The following is a 13,609-nucleotide window of genomic DNA, read 5'->3' as shown; positions in this document are numbered from 1 at the left end:
AATTTACGTAGATAATGTATAAGAAGCATGCCGTTTATGCTAATATTCTCATACCCAAATTTGGTCAAGAAACAACGAAGCATATCGCGATCCGTATCTTGGTTTACATGTAAAATCTCACTTTCGACTATTTTCATAGATAATACACGGATAACAAACTGCTTATGCAAATTTCCGACCAAATTGTAGCAAAGAAATCAAGAAGCATGTAATATGGCCATTATTTTGTCAAATGGAGTTCATCTCATATAAGCATCTTTGCAAAGTGTAGACTTTGTTGGCAATATTCTTTGAGACCCAAAAATATTGTATTGTGTGTTGGACATCATTTGCACAAGTTGTATCTCTTCTTTTACACCTAAGAGGTTAAGACTTTTTTGCCTATAAAAGGGAAGGCCATTAGTTCATTTTAGACACACCAACAAGACTTGTCTTCAATTCTTGTTTCTTCCTTTCTTCCTTTATTAAGAGTATTTTGTATGAGAGTTAGTGTTGGGAAGCACTTGTGTGAACCCTTTCTTTGGAGTAATCTTGTGAGGTTATTCCCTTAGGGTATTTGGGATTAATTAGAGTATTTACTCTAATTTTGTACTCTCTTTTGTACTCTTATTGTTATAGTAAATTGCCCTTCTTCGCTTGTGGACGTAGGTCACTTTGACCGAACCACGTTAAATTTGTGTCTTTTTTATCTACTTTAATTGTCGTTGTTATCAACTTTCATTGTCTTTGTTATTGTCATTATACCGTTGTTTGTCTATATTCCGCACTATCCGGGTTCCCGATCCTAACAAAGCATATAACAATTATTATCTTTTGCTTATGCATTCTAAGAACTCATACCTAACTTCTCATTTTATCATAACATGCATATATATTTGGAAATATATTTGGACACAATTCGTATCTCGCGTCTACATATAAAATCTCACTCTCAACTTTTTATCTTATCATGACGCGTACATGACAATATTAATGATGCACGTGCATTTTGCTTTTGTATAAAACCAGACCGTTTATGCTAATATTCTCAAATCAAATTTTTTGTGAAGAAAAAGAGAATTGTATTATAATTCTTATGTTGTGTTTACACGTAAAATCTCACTCCGGACTATTTATAAACAAACATTGTTTAAATAGTAGACTATTTATACACATCAGTCAAAACATTAGTGAAAGAAACAGAGAAGCGTATCACAATTCTTATATTGTGTTTACACATTATAAAATCTTAACCCCCGAATATTTTGCTATATCAGATTCTGTGTCTATTACATGTGTTGTCAACTTGCTTTCTACTATAAAAAAGACCATATATAATATTTCACTCTTTTAGTCTCAATCCTTTTAATTAACATATCACAGGTTAGAAATCTCTTTTATCTCTTTTCTCTTTGTTCTATAACTATTATTTCATATATAAGTGGATTGTCTTAAAAAATAATCAAAAAAACACTTTTTGTGTGTGTGTGTGTGTTTTTAAATTTTTTGTTTTGAACAGAAAAGCAAAGAAAAATGGCTGATTCTGGGAATGAACAAATTGGAGAATCCTCAAGCTCTAGAAAAAGATCAAGAAGGCAGAAGCAGTATAACAGACATTCTGTGGAACAAATTCAGCAGCTTGAAACGTAAGATTTTAATTATTTGAAAGATTAAAAACAAAAAAAACTTGCACCTTCATATATGGCCTTTTTTTAGAAAAAAACAAATTGGTATAAGGAAATGTAGTCATTTTCTTACATAGAAATGAGTGTTAAAACAAAATTGATTAACCATTAAACACTTTTTTTTGTGCATTTATATTATTTCTTATTCATTTCATGTCTTTTTTTCGTCCTTTCCTTATAAGCCCATTAAAATTTAGTAAAAATATCAATATAATTGATTTTTTTATTTACTTGCTAAAATGGTTCAAAAGGAGTTTATTTGGATGATGTTCTACCAAATAAATCTTCTTTTATACATGAATAGGTTGTTCAATTCTTCGTTTGTACATTAACTCTTACATAAGGGCGTGATTTCCTTCTAATCTCTTCTCGTTACATGAGAAAGTTCTCGTGCAAATCCTTTTATTTTTTAGGTTTATTGAAAAAGAGTTGGCGAATACTTGATTAGTTAAACTTAAACACCATTAGCCGAAAAATTATATCGTATATATATATATATAGGTCAAAAATTACTTTCATACATGTATACTAAGTCTTGAATACTCTTAAGATTTTTTTTGATTGCGCCACTGCTGATGATGCTTTTATTTTTTTGAATATTGAAATGAAGATTTTTCAAGGAATGTCCACATCCAGATGAGAACCAGCGACGTCAACTGAGTAGGGAAATAGGGCTTGATCCTAAGCAGATCAAGTTTTGGTTTCAAAACAAAAGGACTCAAACAAAGGTGATTTAATTTAGTCTATTTTTTATGCGCATGATTGATTTAATTACGAAATGATTAATTATAATTAACTGACACCTTTGATATTAATTGAAGTATGTGAAAATCTAATAAAAAGCGACTTTGTTATAAGATATACATATGGATTACAATTGAAAAAATTGATTAATTATAAGTAGGGCCGGCTCTAGGGTGAGGTCATTAAAGTCCTTTAAGTAAAGGTTTCATTAAAATAAATTTAAGGTCTATTATTAAAGTTTAACTTTAGGTCGCAAATTTCATCCAGCGATTAAAAAGTATTATAATAGAATCAGGTCACATCATCCGAAATACATAACCCTCAAATGGGTTCCATATCTTAGCAAGGAGTCCTATTAAATGGATTTTTTTTCTATTTTTGATAGATTTTTGGGAAGTTACATAATTTCCAGTTGAAGCCACAAAAAATCTGGTGTTACAGCTAGTGACAAATGATTATTCGTTTCTGGAATCATTGACGAATTACAGAAATCTAGAGGGCTAAAAATGAATTATAGCCCAATTTGATAAACTCTAAGTTTTAAGTTTTATTATTTGTTTTCTAATAATGTGTTTAATTAGGGAAAATTGCTAATAAATCTTTTTCTTTATTATGACAATATTTTAACATATCATACAAAAAAAAATGAAAAAAAATCTTTTGAGTTTTGACAAATTGTTTTTGGATCTTTACACGAATAGCCGGCCATATTCACTGTTTACTTTTTCTAGCCATATACATAGATTGTACATTGATTATACACGATTATATATATATATATATATATATATATATATATATATATATATATATATATATATATATATATTCCTAATTTAAGCGATTGAGTGAGCGGCTGTTCGGGTTAATTCTTCAATTCTTCTAATGAGTTAATTTGGGCTAGATATTTAATCCAAATCATAACATATTATTAATTAAATTTACAGATAATAAATTTTTAAATAAAGATAAATATATTTTGAACAGCTCCAAAAATAATAACCGATAAAATATATATTTTTGTATATATTTGTATTATATACATATAATCTACATATTTTATACATTTTTGACTAGCGAATATAATCAATTTCGGCCGATCGAGTTTTATATTTTGCCCACTAATTTTGCCACTCATACGGGAGCGGATCCTTCAAAAACTTGCAAACTCGGCTCCGAAGTTCTAATTTTCATTTCTGTGGATGATTTTTTTTCTCGCTCCTACTTTATCTAAAATTTTGAACTTCCCTTCCAACTTAAATTAGATAATAGACATTTTCCTTCTTCTATTTTCAATTGAAATTTTTAAATGCTTATTTCTTTTTTACTTTATTTAGGCATATAAGTTAATTATAACGTTATCAAAGAATGAGAAAAAGAATAGAATAAAAATTGCTAGTATCAGTAATTCTGTTAAAACAATTAAAACTCAAAAAATCTATTTGCACAGTTGAAAATAAAAGGAAGAATTAACCCAAGTAGCCGCTCACCTAATCTATTAAACTATAAATAGTATGCGGATGTATAATATATGCATAACTATGTATAATTTATGTATATCGGCTAGAAAAAGTAAATATTGTATCTATCAATGCACATAAAACAAAGAAAATTTATTAACATTTAAAAATATTCTTTCCAGGTACTACTAATTTCATTTTCTTACTATATTTAATATTAGCTAATAGCTGATTTATTTATCTATATATTTATTATATATATATATATATATATATATATATATGCAGGCACTAAGTGAGAGAGCAGACAACAATACTCTTCGAACAGAAAATGAAAGATTTCATTGTGAGAATATGGCAATGAGAGAGGCACTGAAAAATATTATTTGCCCACACTGTGATGGTCCACCCCCTGGAGAAGAAGAAAGGAAACGTAATTTAGAAAAAATGAAAATGGCAAATCAACGATTGAGAGATGAGGTAATTTTATTTTATTTTTATTATTGTATTTAATTAACTGTTTTCCCCGTAATTTTTAATTTAATTTTATTGACTACAAAAAAGATCTTTCATGAGTGCTAGAGTATATGTAAGGACTATTGTGCATTTTCATCAATCTCAGTTAGATTGAGGAAAAAAAAATTACTTACAAATATATAACAAGAGACCGAGGCAGATTTATGTTTTAAACTTGACGGGTTTAATCTTTACGTTTTTTTGCACACAACTTATTGTACATATATGAAATTATGGGTTTGATCTAACATTTGTTGGAATATTAGTAAGGTTTTACATATATCTTTATATTCTACCTAAAAAATATTGGGTTCACATGAACCCGATGCTTATGAATTGATATGCCTCTGACAAGAGAAGATCGTCCTGGTCGAGCAATCAATGAACTGAACAAAAATAGTTTACGTTATTTTTGCATAATAACTTAACCTTTTTATAGTAGGTTATTTACTTTATTTTTTATTTTATCTAACCATGTTTATCATAATATATTTACCAATTATAGTAAGTAACATAACTTGATTATGTAAAAATATATAATCCAGGTGTACACAAGCTGATCTAAACATCACCATTGATTTTAAAAAGAAAAAATAAAAGAAAAAGTTGGCAATTGAAGTTTAAATGAACCTAATCTAATATTTTATGACCTCACACTTTTAATTAGCTTGGTTTCATTAGCATTTCATGGCATATATAGTTTAACAATTGTTGTTAATTTTTTTTTTTTCGTATTTTATTTCTCAGCCTTTTCACGGACTTATTAAAAAATTTTATTTTAATTATTGCAGCATGAACGAATATCTAATTTGATCTCCAGTTTTGTGGGAAGGTCTTTTGCAATGACTTCACAATTAGCACCACAAAATACTGTTGGATCTTTATCAAGTTCATCTGATGAAAGTTTGGTTAGCCAAAATATAGTTGGCTCTCCCATTGAAAATCAACTAAATAACGTTCGAGGAAATTCAACAGCTAATATTCCACCGCCGCCACCATCACCACCAATAATTCAAGAAAATGAAGAAATTCGTTTTGACCGGGAAAAATCAATAATATTTGGGACTGTTATTAGTGCAACAGATGAAATTGTGGAGCTTTTGCAAATGAATGAACCAATTTGGATTAAGTCACAAATTGATGGGAGATATTTTATTAATCGTGATAGTTATGAAAAGATTTATCCAAAGCCAAATCAACCTTACAAATCATCTGCTGCTCGTATTGAATCATCAAAGGAGTCTGGAGTTGTGACAATGACTGCAATTGAGCTGATTCAAATATTTCTTGATCCAGTAAGTATGCGTTTTGGATAATATTTGGTTAAAGTTGAGAATAAAAATATTTGAAATTTAATCAGATACTCATAATTTCTTTTGAATTTTTAAAACCATAATGAAAAATCGGGTACTGGTAAAGTTGCTGTCATGTGACCAGAAGGTCACGGGTTCGAGCCGTGAAAATAGCCTCTCGCAGAAATGCAAGTTAAGGCCGCGTACAATAGACCCTTGTGGTCCAGCCCTTCCCCGGACCCCACACATAACGGGAGCTTAATACATCGGGTTGCCTTTTTTTTTTTTTTTAAAAAAAATAATGAAAAATCGGGTACAATTAAAGAAAAAAAAAATAGTTTTAGTCATATTCGGCATATGTTTTCCTTAGGTCCATTGCTTTCTAGGAGTACCTTTTAATTAGTCATGTCAGAGATGTATGCTAGTATCTTGTGCTTGTTTATTTCTATTTTTTAATTTTATTCTGTATATTGTTTAATCTCATACTTAAAAAAATGATGATTTAATTTGTATATGCAGGTCAGATATATGAACATGTTTCCTACTATTGTCACAAAAGCTAGGACTATTGAAGTTGTTGACACTGAGAATTTCGGAGGCTCTGTACAATTGGTATAAAAAATTTAATCCATTTTTTATTATCTCCTAGGAAAATAAACATCAAAATCGCGGCGCATTAAAAACTATGTGGCGCAAACTTTCTAAAATGATGTCGTACCCGTGTCGAACCCTAAAAAAATTCACTACTTTTGGAGGATCCGACGCGGACCCGATGACATCTTGAGAGAATCCGGGCAACATAGATTAAAATGATATACCTAACTTTTTAATTTGCTTCTTTGGAACAGATGTATGAAAAGTTACATATTCTATCTCCTCTTGTGGGAGCTAGAGATTTTTTCTTCATTCGTTGTTGTCGACAACTTGATCCAACAACATGGACAATGGTTGATGTTTCATTTGATAACTTAAGAGAAATTCAAAGTGGTGGAGCTTCTCAGTCATGGAAATTTCCTTCTGGTTGTGTTATTCAAGATTTGGGCAATGGGAAAAGTATGGTAAGAATATTGTCTATGATTACGCAAGTTATGTGATATGTTATGTTACAAAGATATTTATCATATGTTATTTTGTGTAAGAAATTTTCACCATACCACCAAACTATAAGCCTTTGAGAGGCATAAACCTCTCTATAACAACATCCCTATATAACAATTATTTTACTATAAAAGTCAAGTTTTCTCGGAACGAAATTTTATATTATGTTATAATATATGTCCTCTATAACAACATTTTACTATAGCAACTAAAAAATATCGGAATAAATGAGGTTGTTTTAGACAGGTTTGACTATAATAGTATTTCGATATTCTTTTCTATAGGTTGAACATCATGTCATTAGCAGAAGGGGAGCTATAGGATCCGAAAGGAGTTCAATTGAATTCTCTTTCTAAGAAAATTATATTGTGCAATAGGGGTAAAAATATTTTTTTTTTTTGTATATATATAAATTGTTAAATCCCCATATTACTTTACATTGAAGGTTCAAATTATATCCATAACATTCCTGTTCTTTTTTGAATCTCTTTACTAGAATTTCTATCTCTAACCTTACCAATTACCCTTTACGTCTTACGCAAATAACCGACCAGATTTAATGTTTATTTTTTCTAGCATGTATACATAAATTATATATATTTATACATATATTATACATAAATTATATGTATATTATACATCCGCCGACTATTTTTAGTTTAAAAGATTAAGTGAACAACTATTTGGGTTAATTCTTCTATAATTAAGCTTATAGTTTTATCTTTTTCTCTTTTAATCTCCTCTTTTTGGCTATGATTAAGATTCTAAAATTTCAAATTTTGTCTTTTGATTTTTTCTCTTGTAGGTTACTTGGCTTGAGCATGTTCATGTGGATGACAAAACTCATACTAATCGTCTCTATAGAGATTTAGTGTGTGGTCGTCAAACATTTGGAGCTATGAGATGGATAATTACTCTTCAAAGGATCTCTGAGAGACACAATTTTGCAATGGGTGCAAACAATCATGATTTTGAAGGAGGTAAATCCATTCCTTTTCCTTTCTTTTTCTTTTTTCCTATGGGTCACGAGTTCGAATCGTGGAAGCATTCTCTAATACTTGTATTATGGTAGATTGTCTACATCACACCTTTGGGGTGCGGCTCTTCCCCGAACCCTGCATGAATACAGGATGTCTAGTGCATCGGAGTGCCCTTTAATTTATCACAACTTTTATTCCAGACACCTAAACTAAGGGTCTAACACATGTCTATTAACACCTTATGTTGTTGCCCGTCTACCACCAGACCAACGCGGAGCTAGAATGCAAAATACGGGTTCTCGAACCTATAAGTTTCAAATTCTGGCTCCACCACTGTCGCCTGACATGTAGGAGCAAATACACCTTACGGCAAGCAGTGTCACATGACATCGCTTCGTCGAAATTTTTATAAAATACATATATATATAGATTGTATACGAAATGAAAATATTGGGTGTAAATAAATTTTTTTTAAAAAGAAGAATCAATCCAAATAGCCGTCTCTCCAACCTCTTAAACTAAAAATAGCTGACGGAAGTATAATATATGTATAATTCATGTATTCTATGTGTATAATGGTATATAATCTATGTATATGGTTAGAAAAAATAAACAATGAATATGACCGATTATTTGTATAAAGATCCCTATAAAAAATGACATTGTTTGTTATTATAGTGATTTATTCATTCGTTCATTTGAAGGGGAGCCTTGGCGTAACTGGTAAAATTGCTGCCATGTGACCAGGGGTCACGGGTTCGAGCCGTGGAAATAACCTCTTGTCCCTTGTGGTCCGACTCTTTCCGGACCCCGCGCATAGCAGGAGCTTAATGCACCGACTGCCCTTTTATTCATTCGTTTATTTTTTCAAATATTGATACCACTTACCAAATATTATGCGTACGCCACTGCCCACACGACGTTCAATAGGTCGGACATTGGTTTAAGTGTCTAAATAATTTTTTTTATTATGTCATTTTATTTTTCTTTCTTATAGTGATTGGTGCACTAGAAGGAAAGCAAAATGTTATGCAAATATCTCAAAGGATGGTGAAGAGTTTTTGTGAAATACTAAGTATGGGAGACAGATTAGATTTCCCTACTTCATCAGAGATGACAAACAGTGGAGTTCGAGTTTCATTTAGGAAAAATGAAGATATAAGTCAACCAAAAGGCTTGATTGTTACTGCTGCTACTTCCCCATGGCTTCCTCTTTCATTTGATACTGTTTTTAATTTCTTCAAAGATGAGAAGACAAGAACTCAGGTTTGTATCTTTCCTTTAATATTCCTTTTAAAATTTAAAAACTTGATTTAATTAATGAAAGTTGTTGATTTAATGATATTAGTCCACTGCAGTTATAGTTTGGTATGTAGCTAGTTGTCTTACATTGGCTGAGAAAATGAGCTAACTTAATCTTAAGCTGGCTTTAAGATTGAGTTACGTGAAGGTCTATTTTCTTGGGATATTTGCACAAATAGCCTTTTTTTGTGGCCATTCGTTAAGTTGTTGCTTCAGTTTTCTGTTTGGGTTGCTGGTGTTGTTGCTTGCTGTTACTCTTTCCTCTCTGAGGGTCTTCTGGAAACAACTTCTCTATCTTCTTCGAGTAGGGGTAAGTTCTGCGTATATTCTACCGTCCCCAGACCCCACTAGTGAAATTACAATTGAGTTGTTGTTCTTGTTGTTGTTAGTCCAGTAAACTAATTTTGTCTTCAAAAAAAAAAAAAAAACCAACAACTTTTAAAAGCGAAATTTAGTTCACCAGACTAACGGGAATAGAGTTTAAAGAGTGGTATTTAACAATATATATGGTGCAAATAATCTCATTTTCTTATCATCATGATACTGGACGGTTCTCAACTCATAAGCCAATTTTTCAAGATTGAATTAGGTCCAAAGTGTATTTTCTTATCAGTTAATTCTAGATTTGTTTGCTTGATATATTGAAGGGGAGCTTTGGCGTGACTAGTAAAGGTGCTGCCATGTGACCAGGAGGTCACCGGTTCGAGCCGTGAAAACAGTCTCTTGTAAAAATAGCTGCATATAATAGACCCTTGTGGTCCGGCCTTTCTTTGAACCCATGCATAACAGAACTTAGTGCACCGGACGACCTTTTTTTTTTTTCTTGATATCTTGTCATACATAGACTTCAGTTTATCTATACAAGTTAATGATTTTATTAATTAAAGTTTGATTTGGTTGGTGCAGTGGGATGTTTTAACCAATGGGAATGCTGTGGGTGAGTTAGCCCGAATACCTACAGGATTTTTTCCTGGAAACTGTATTTCAATAATTCAGGTATGCACCTTAACTACACAGTTTTTTCTTAAAATTATCACATTTAACTCGTATCTTTTTCCTTTAGGCTTTTTAATATTTAGTTATTACTACATAAAAAGACATTTTCTGTAATCAATTTTACTTTAGTAACTTATTTTGGCATGTTATCTGCCTTTTCCAGGTAAGACATTCACTTGTTAGGGGCAGTTATTCGAAGTTATCTTTTATTTAATTCGACAGTGTAAAAAAATTTCGTATACATTATTATTAGTATATAAAAGTTAAACTCGTCGTTGTTATATCTGCAGCCTTATGTGCCAAAGGAGAACAACATGTTATTGCTTCAAGAAACCAATATTGATCCAATGGGAGCCTTTATAATCTATGCACCCATAGATTTACCAACAGTTACTTCAATTATAAATGGAGAAGACACCACCCAAATTCCCATATTGCCCTCTGGTTTCATCATAAGTCCTGATGGTCGCCTTGCCGCGGATAGGGACAGTAATGGAATTTTACAAACCGGTTCGCTGTTGACAGTGGCTTTTCAAATATTGATTTCTGCCAATAATAATAATAATCCAATGTCTAAGCAGCAAAATATGGAGGCAGTGGCTACTGTTCATACCCTTTTGAGTTCTACAGTTCAAAAGATCAAAGTTGCATTGGACTGCGCTTATTAAAAAAAAATGATGGTGGTTTAATTTCATGTTGTTTTTATTTTCTAAGAGGTTTTAAAACTTAGACAAAAATAAATTTGAAGGATGGTGTTTTCCCTTCAATGTGACTTGTGAAATCTCAAGACTGAGATGCTATTGTTGTTTTTTTATATTGAAAGACTAATTTTGAGACTTCTCATTTTTTTGGTTATTTTTGGTGCATTTTCTTGAAAATTTAGTTCATCCCAATCTTTTTTATTGAGAGTTGAAGTTTAATTTCTTCTTAAATGTAGTTGAGGTTAATGTCAAGTTACAAGCTCATGGTTGCTCAAATTACCGTCCTGAATGTTTAGTTGTTCTAATGCAGGGTAAGGCCGCGTACACCAGGCTAATGTTTAGTTGTTCTAATGCAGGGTAAGACTGCGTACACCGGACTAATGTTTAGTTGTTCTAATTTTAAATGTTGGCAGTTGCATTCAGGGGTGGAGTTAGAGGGGCGGAAGGAGATCTATTCGAACTTCCGTTGCCAGAAAATCACATTATATATACAAGGTCAATTTTTTAAATATATATACAATAGATGTTGAATATCGTTAGTAAAAATCCTGCCTCCGCTACTAATTGCGTCCTTTCCATTCTCAATGGGCCTCCTGCTTCTCTAGGGAGTCCTGCCTCTTGCCAAAAAATCTTTTACCCTAAAGTTGTTGCGCCTTAGTGCATTCATTTTCTTGCTCGTTAGCTAGCATTATTTTTTGAAGAAGGTATTGACTTGAAGAAGCGACGCGAACCTAGGCCTTAATTCACTTCTTAGAACCAATAGCTGATTTCAATTCCTTTTTGCTGAATTTCTTCTGAACAATATCTACAAATTTCTGAGACTTCCAAGGTAATTTAGACTTCCTCTGTAACATATGTATCACTAATTAACAGTGAGTCCTATTCTAATATTATGTGGCTAAAATGTCAGTTTGCCCTGTTGGTATTTAAAAAAAGCTCCTTTTAGTCCTTCGGGACGACCCAGTTGGTTTGCAGGGGGTTATCCATAGCGATTGTGATGACCCAAAAATGTCATCTTTAATTTAAACGTTCAATTTCGTATTCTATGAAAATGTTGAGAGCTTACTTGCTATGAGTTACGTATCACCTGAATAGTTGATGTTAATGGCGTTCCTTTCCTAGTAATATATTGCTTATGATGCCATTGTCAGTATTGTTTTCATGTTGTGTTACGTTGATTGGATTATGTATGTGTTGTTAGGATTGATTTCTAGGATTCTCTGGCAGGTGGATAGGCCCAGTTACAAAGGAAACTCTCGCGAATTTTTTGAAAATTTTGGGAGTGAGTAAAAAATTCGGGAAATTGAAATAGATGAAAGAAGAGATAAGTTATGTTATGTGTTTGGGGGCGGACTTTACTTCTTATTTGAGGACTATTAATATTATGGATACCAATTGAATATGATAACAAGTGTACGAGGTATATTATAAGTAATGTGGGGTCTAAGGAGAGGCCTAATTCTAAGTCAAGTTGGAAAATTTCATAATAGACTAAAATTTCAAATGGATACGCACAAGATCAAGATTTGAACGAGCATATATACCTATATATAAGGAATTATGTGATGATCTACATATCAAATGAAAGTTCTTCGAGTCTAATTTCTAACGCTTCAAACCGTTCGTCATTTAGACACTCCTACAAGAAGTTATGACTAGATTACCAAAGGCTAGAAAAATGCGATTCTGCAGTCAGATGTGCGATCGCAGAATCATTATGAGATCGCGAAACACATTGTGCAACCGCAAAACTGGTCGCAAACCTGTCCAGAGAAGCCCATTTCTGGGCATCAATTCTGTGGTGCATTGTGTGACCCGCATACCCATTCTGCGGTCCATTATGTGACCCAGACTCGATTTCGGAGGGTTAATTTTCCTATTTTCATAACCGGACCTCATTTTGATAAATAGGCTTTGGGGCTTATTTCGGGACAATTATCTGATGATTTTAGAGAGAAGTGAGAGTGTTTTAGAGAGAGAAATAAGATCAAGTACTTTGTTCACCAAAAACCTTGTTCAAGCTTTAAAATCCAACGAGGAATTATCACAAGATCTTCACCCAAGAGGTAAGGTTCTAACCCCTATTCTTCAATTTCGAGTTTTGGGTAAAGATGAGTGATTGTAAGTGTGATTCTTGCATGTGAGAGTATTAGTTATACATACTTGTACCAATAAGGTTATGGGAAGATTGTTGAGTTCAAATGGGTAAAGATTGGATTAAAAATGGTAGAAATCTTCAAAAGAACTTTAATTGAGGATTTGAAAGGCAATCTGATGTCGGAATTCGATAATTTTTATATGGTTGAACTCGTATCGGAACGGGTGTTCGGATTTTGTAAGTTTTTTCGGGATTCAAGATGTGGGTCCCACTATTAATTTTTAAAATAAATTTCGGATTTTAATCTAGAAAATTTATAATTTCATATAGAATTAGTTCCTACGATTTGTGTTGAGTATTTTGAATTGTTTGTGATTAGATTTGAAGCTTTCAGACACATATTCGCGAGGCAAAAGTGTATTGAAATCTTAAAATTTGTTTGCAAAGCGAGGTAAGTGTCGTGGTTAACCTTGACTTGAGGAAGTAGGACTTTTTTGTCTATTTGCTACGTGATTTAATGTGCGGGTACAACGTATATGTGAGGTGACATGTGAGGTGACGAGTACTTATGCGTTGTGATTGAGTCAAAGCATGCGGGTGGAATTTGTTTATCGAGAGTAATTGCCTATTTAATTAAGATATTCCTGCTTAAGTTTATTATTGATTATTTGATCATTATTCATGAAATTATTATTCATTTAATTATTGTTGAATATTTTGGAAGGTGAAGTCGGTATTTTGGTATTGAATTGATTGAT

General features: G+C 32.0%; 2 protein-coding genes across 2 annotated transcripts; both read left to right on the top strand.

Moving 5' to 3' along the window:
* The first annotated feature begins 1,512 nt into the window (after window positions 1-1,512).
* LOC107761883 (homeobox-leucine zipper protein ROC8-like) lies at window positions 1,513-7,130 on the top strand. Its single transcript, XM_075225851.1, has 6 exons — window positions 1,513-1,625; window positions 2,275-2,392; window positions 5,176-5,679; window positions 6,196-6,288; window positions 6,525-6,734; window positions 7,059-7,130. Exons 1-6 carry the CDS (start codon window positions 1,513-1,515, stop codon window positions 7,128-7,130), a joined length of 1,110 nt encoding a protein of 369 aa, XP_075081952.1.
* Window positions 7,131-7,475: 345 nt separating this feature from the next.
* Window positions 7,476-10,881, top strand: LOC142166483 (homeobox-leucine zipper protein ROC8-like). The gene is made up of 4 exons (XM_075225881.1): window positions 7,476-7,754; window positions 8,752-9,020; window positions 9,963-10,052; window positions 10,343-10,881. Exons 1-4 carry the CDS (start codon window positions 7,673-7,675, stop codon window positions 10,718-10,720), a joined length of 819 nt encoding a protein of 272 aa, XP_075081982.1. The 5' UTR covers window positions 7,476-7,672; the 3' UTR covers window positions 10,721-10,881.
* The last annotated feature ends 2,728 nt before the right edge of the window (window positions 10,882-13,609 follow it).

Source organism: Nicotiana tabacum, chromosome 11 (assembly GCF_000715075.1).
Source record: "Nicotiana tabacum cultivar K326 chromosome 11, ASM71507v2, whole genome shotgun sequence".
NCBI lineage: Eukaryota > Viridiplantae > Streptophyta > Magnoliopsida > Solanales > Solanaceae > Nicotiana > Nicotiana tabacum.
The sequence above is the reverse complement of the archived record's forward strand: the minus strand, read 5'-3'. Positions and strand labels throughout refer to the sequence as shown.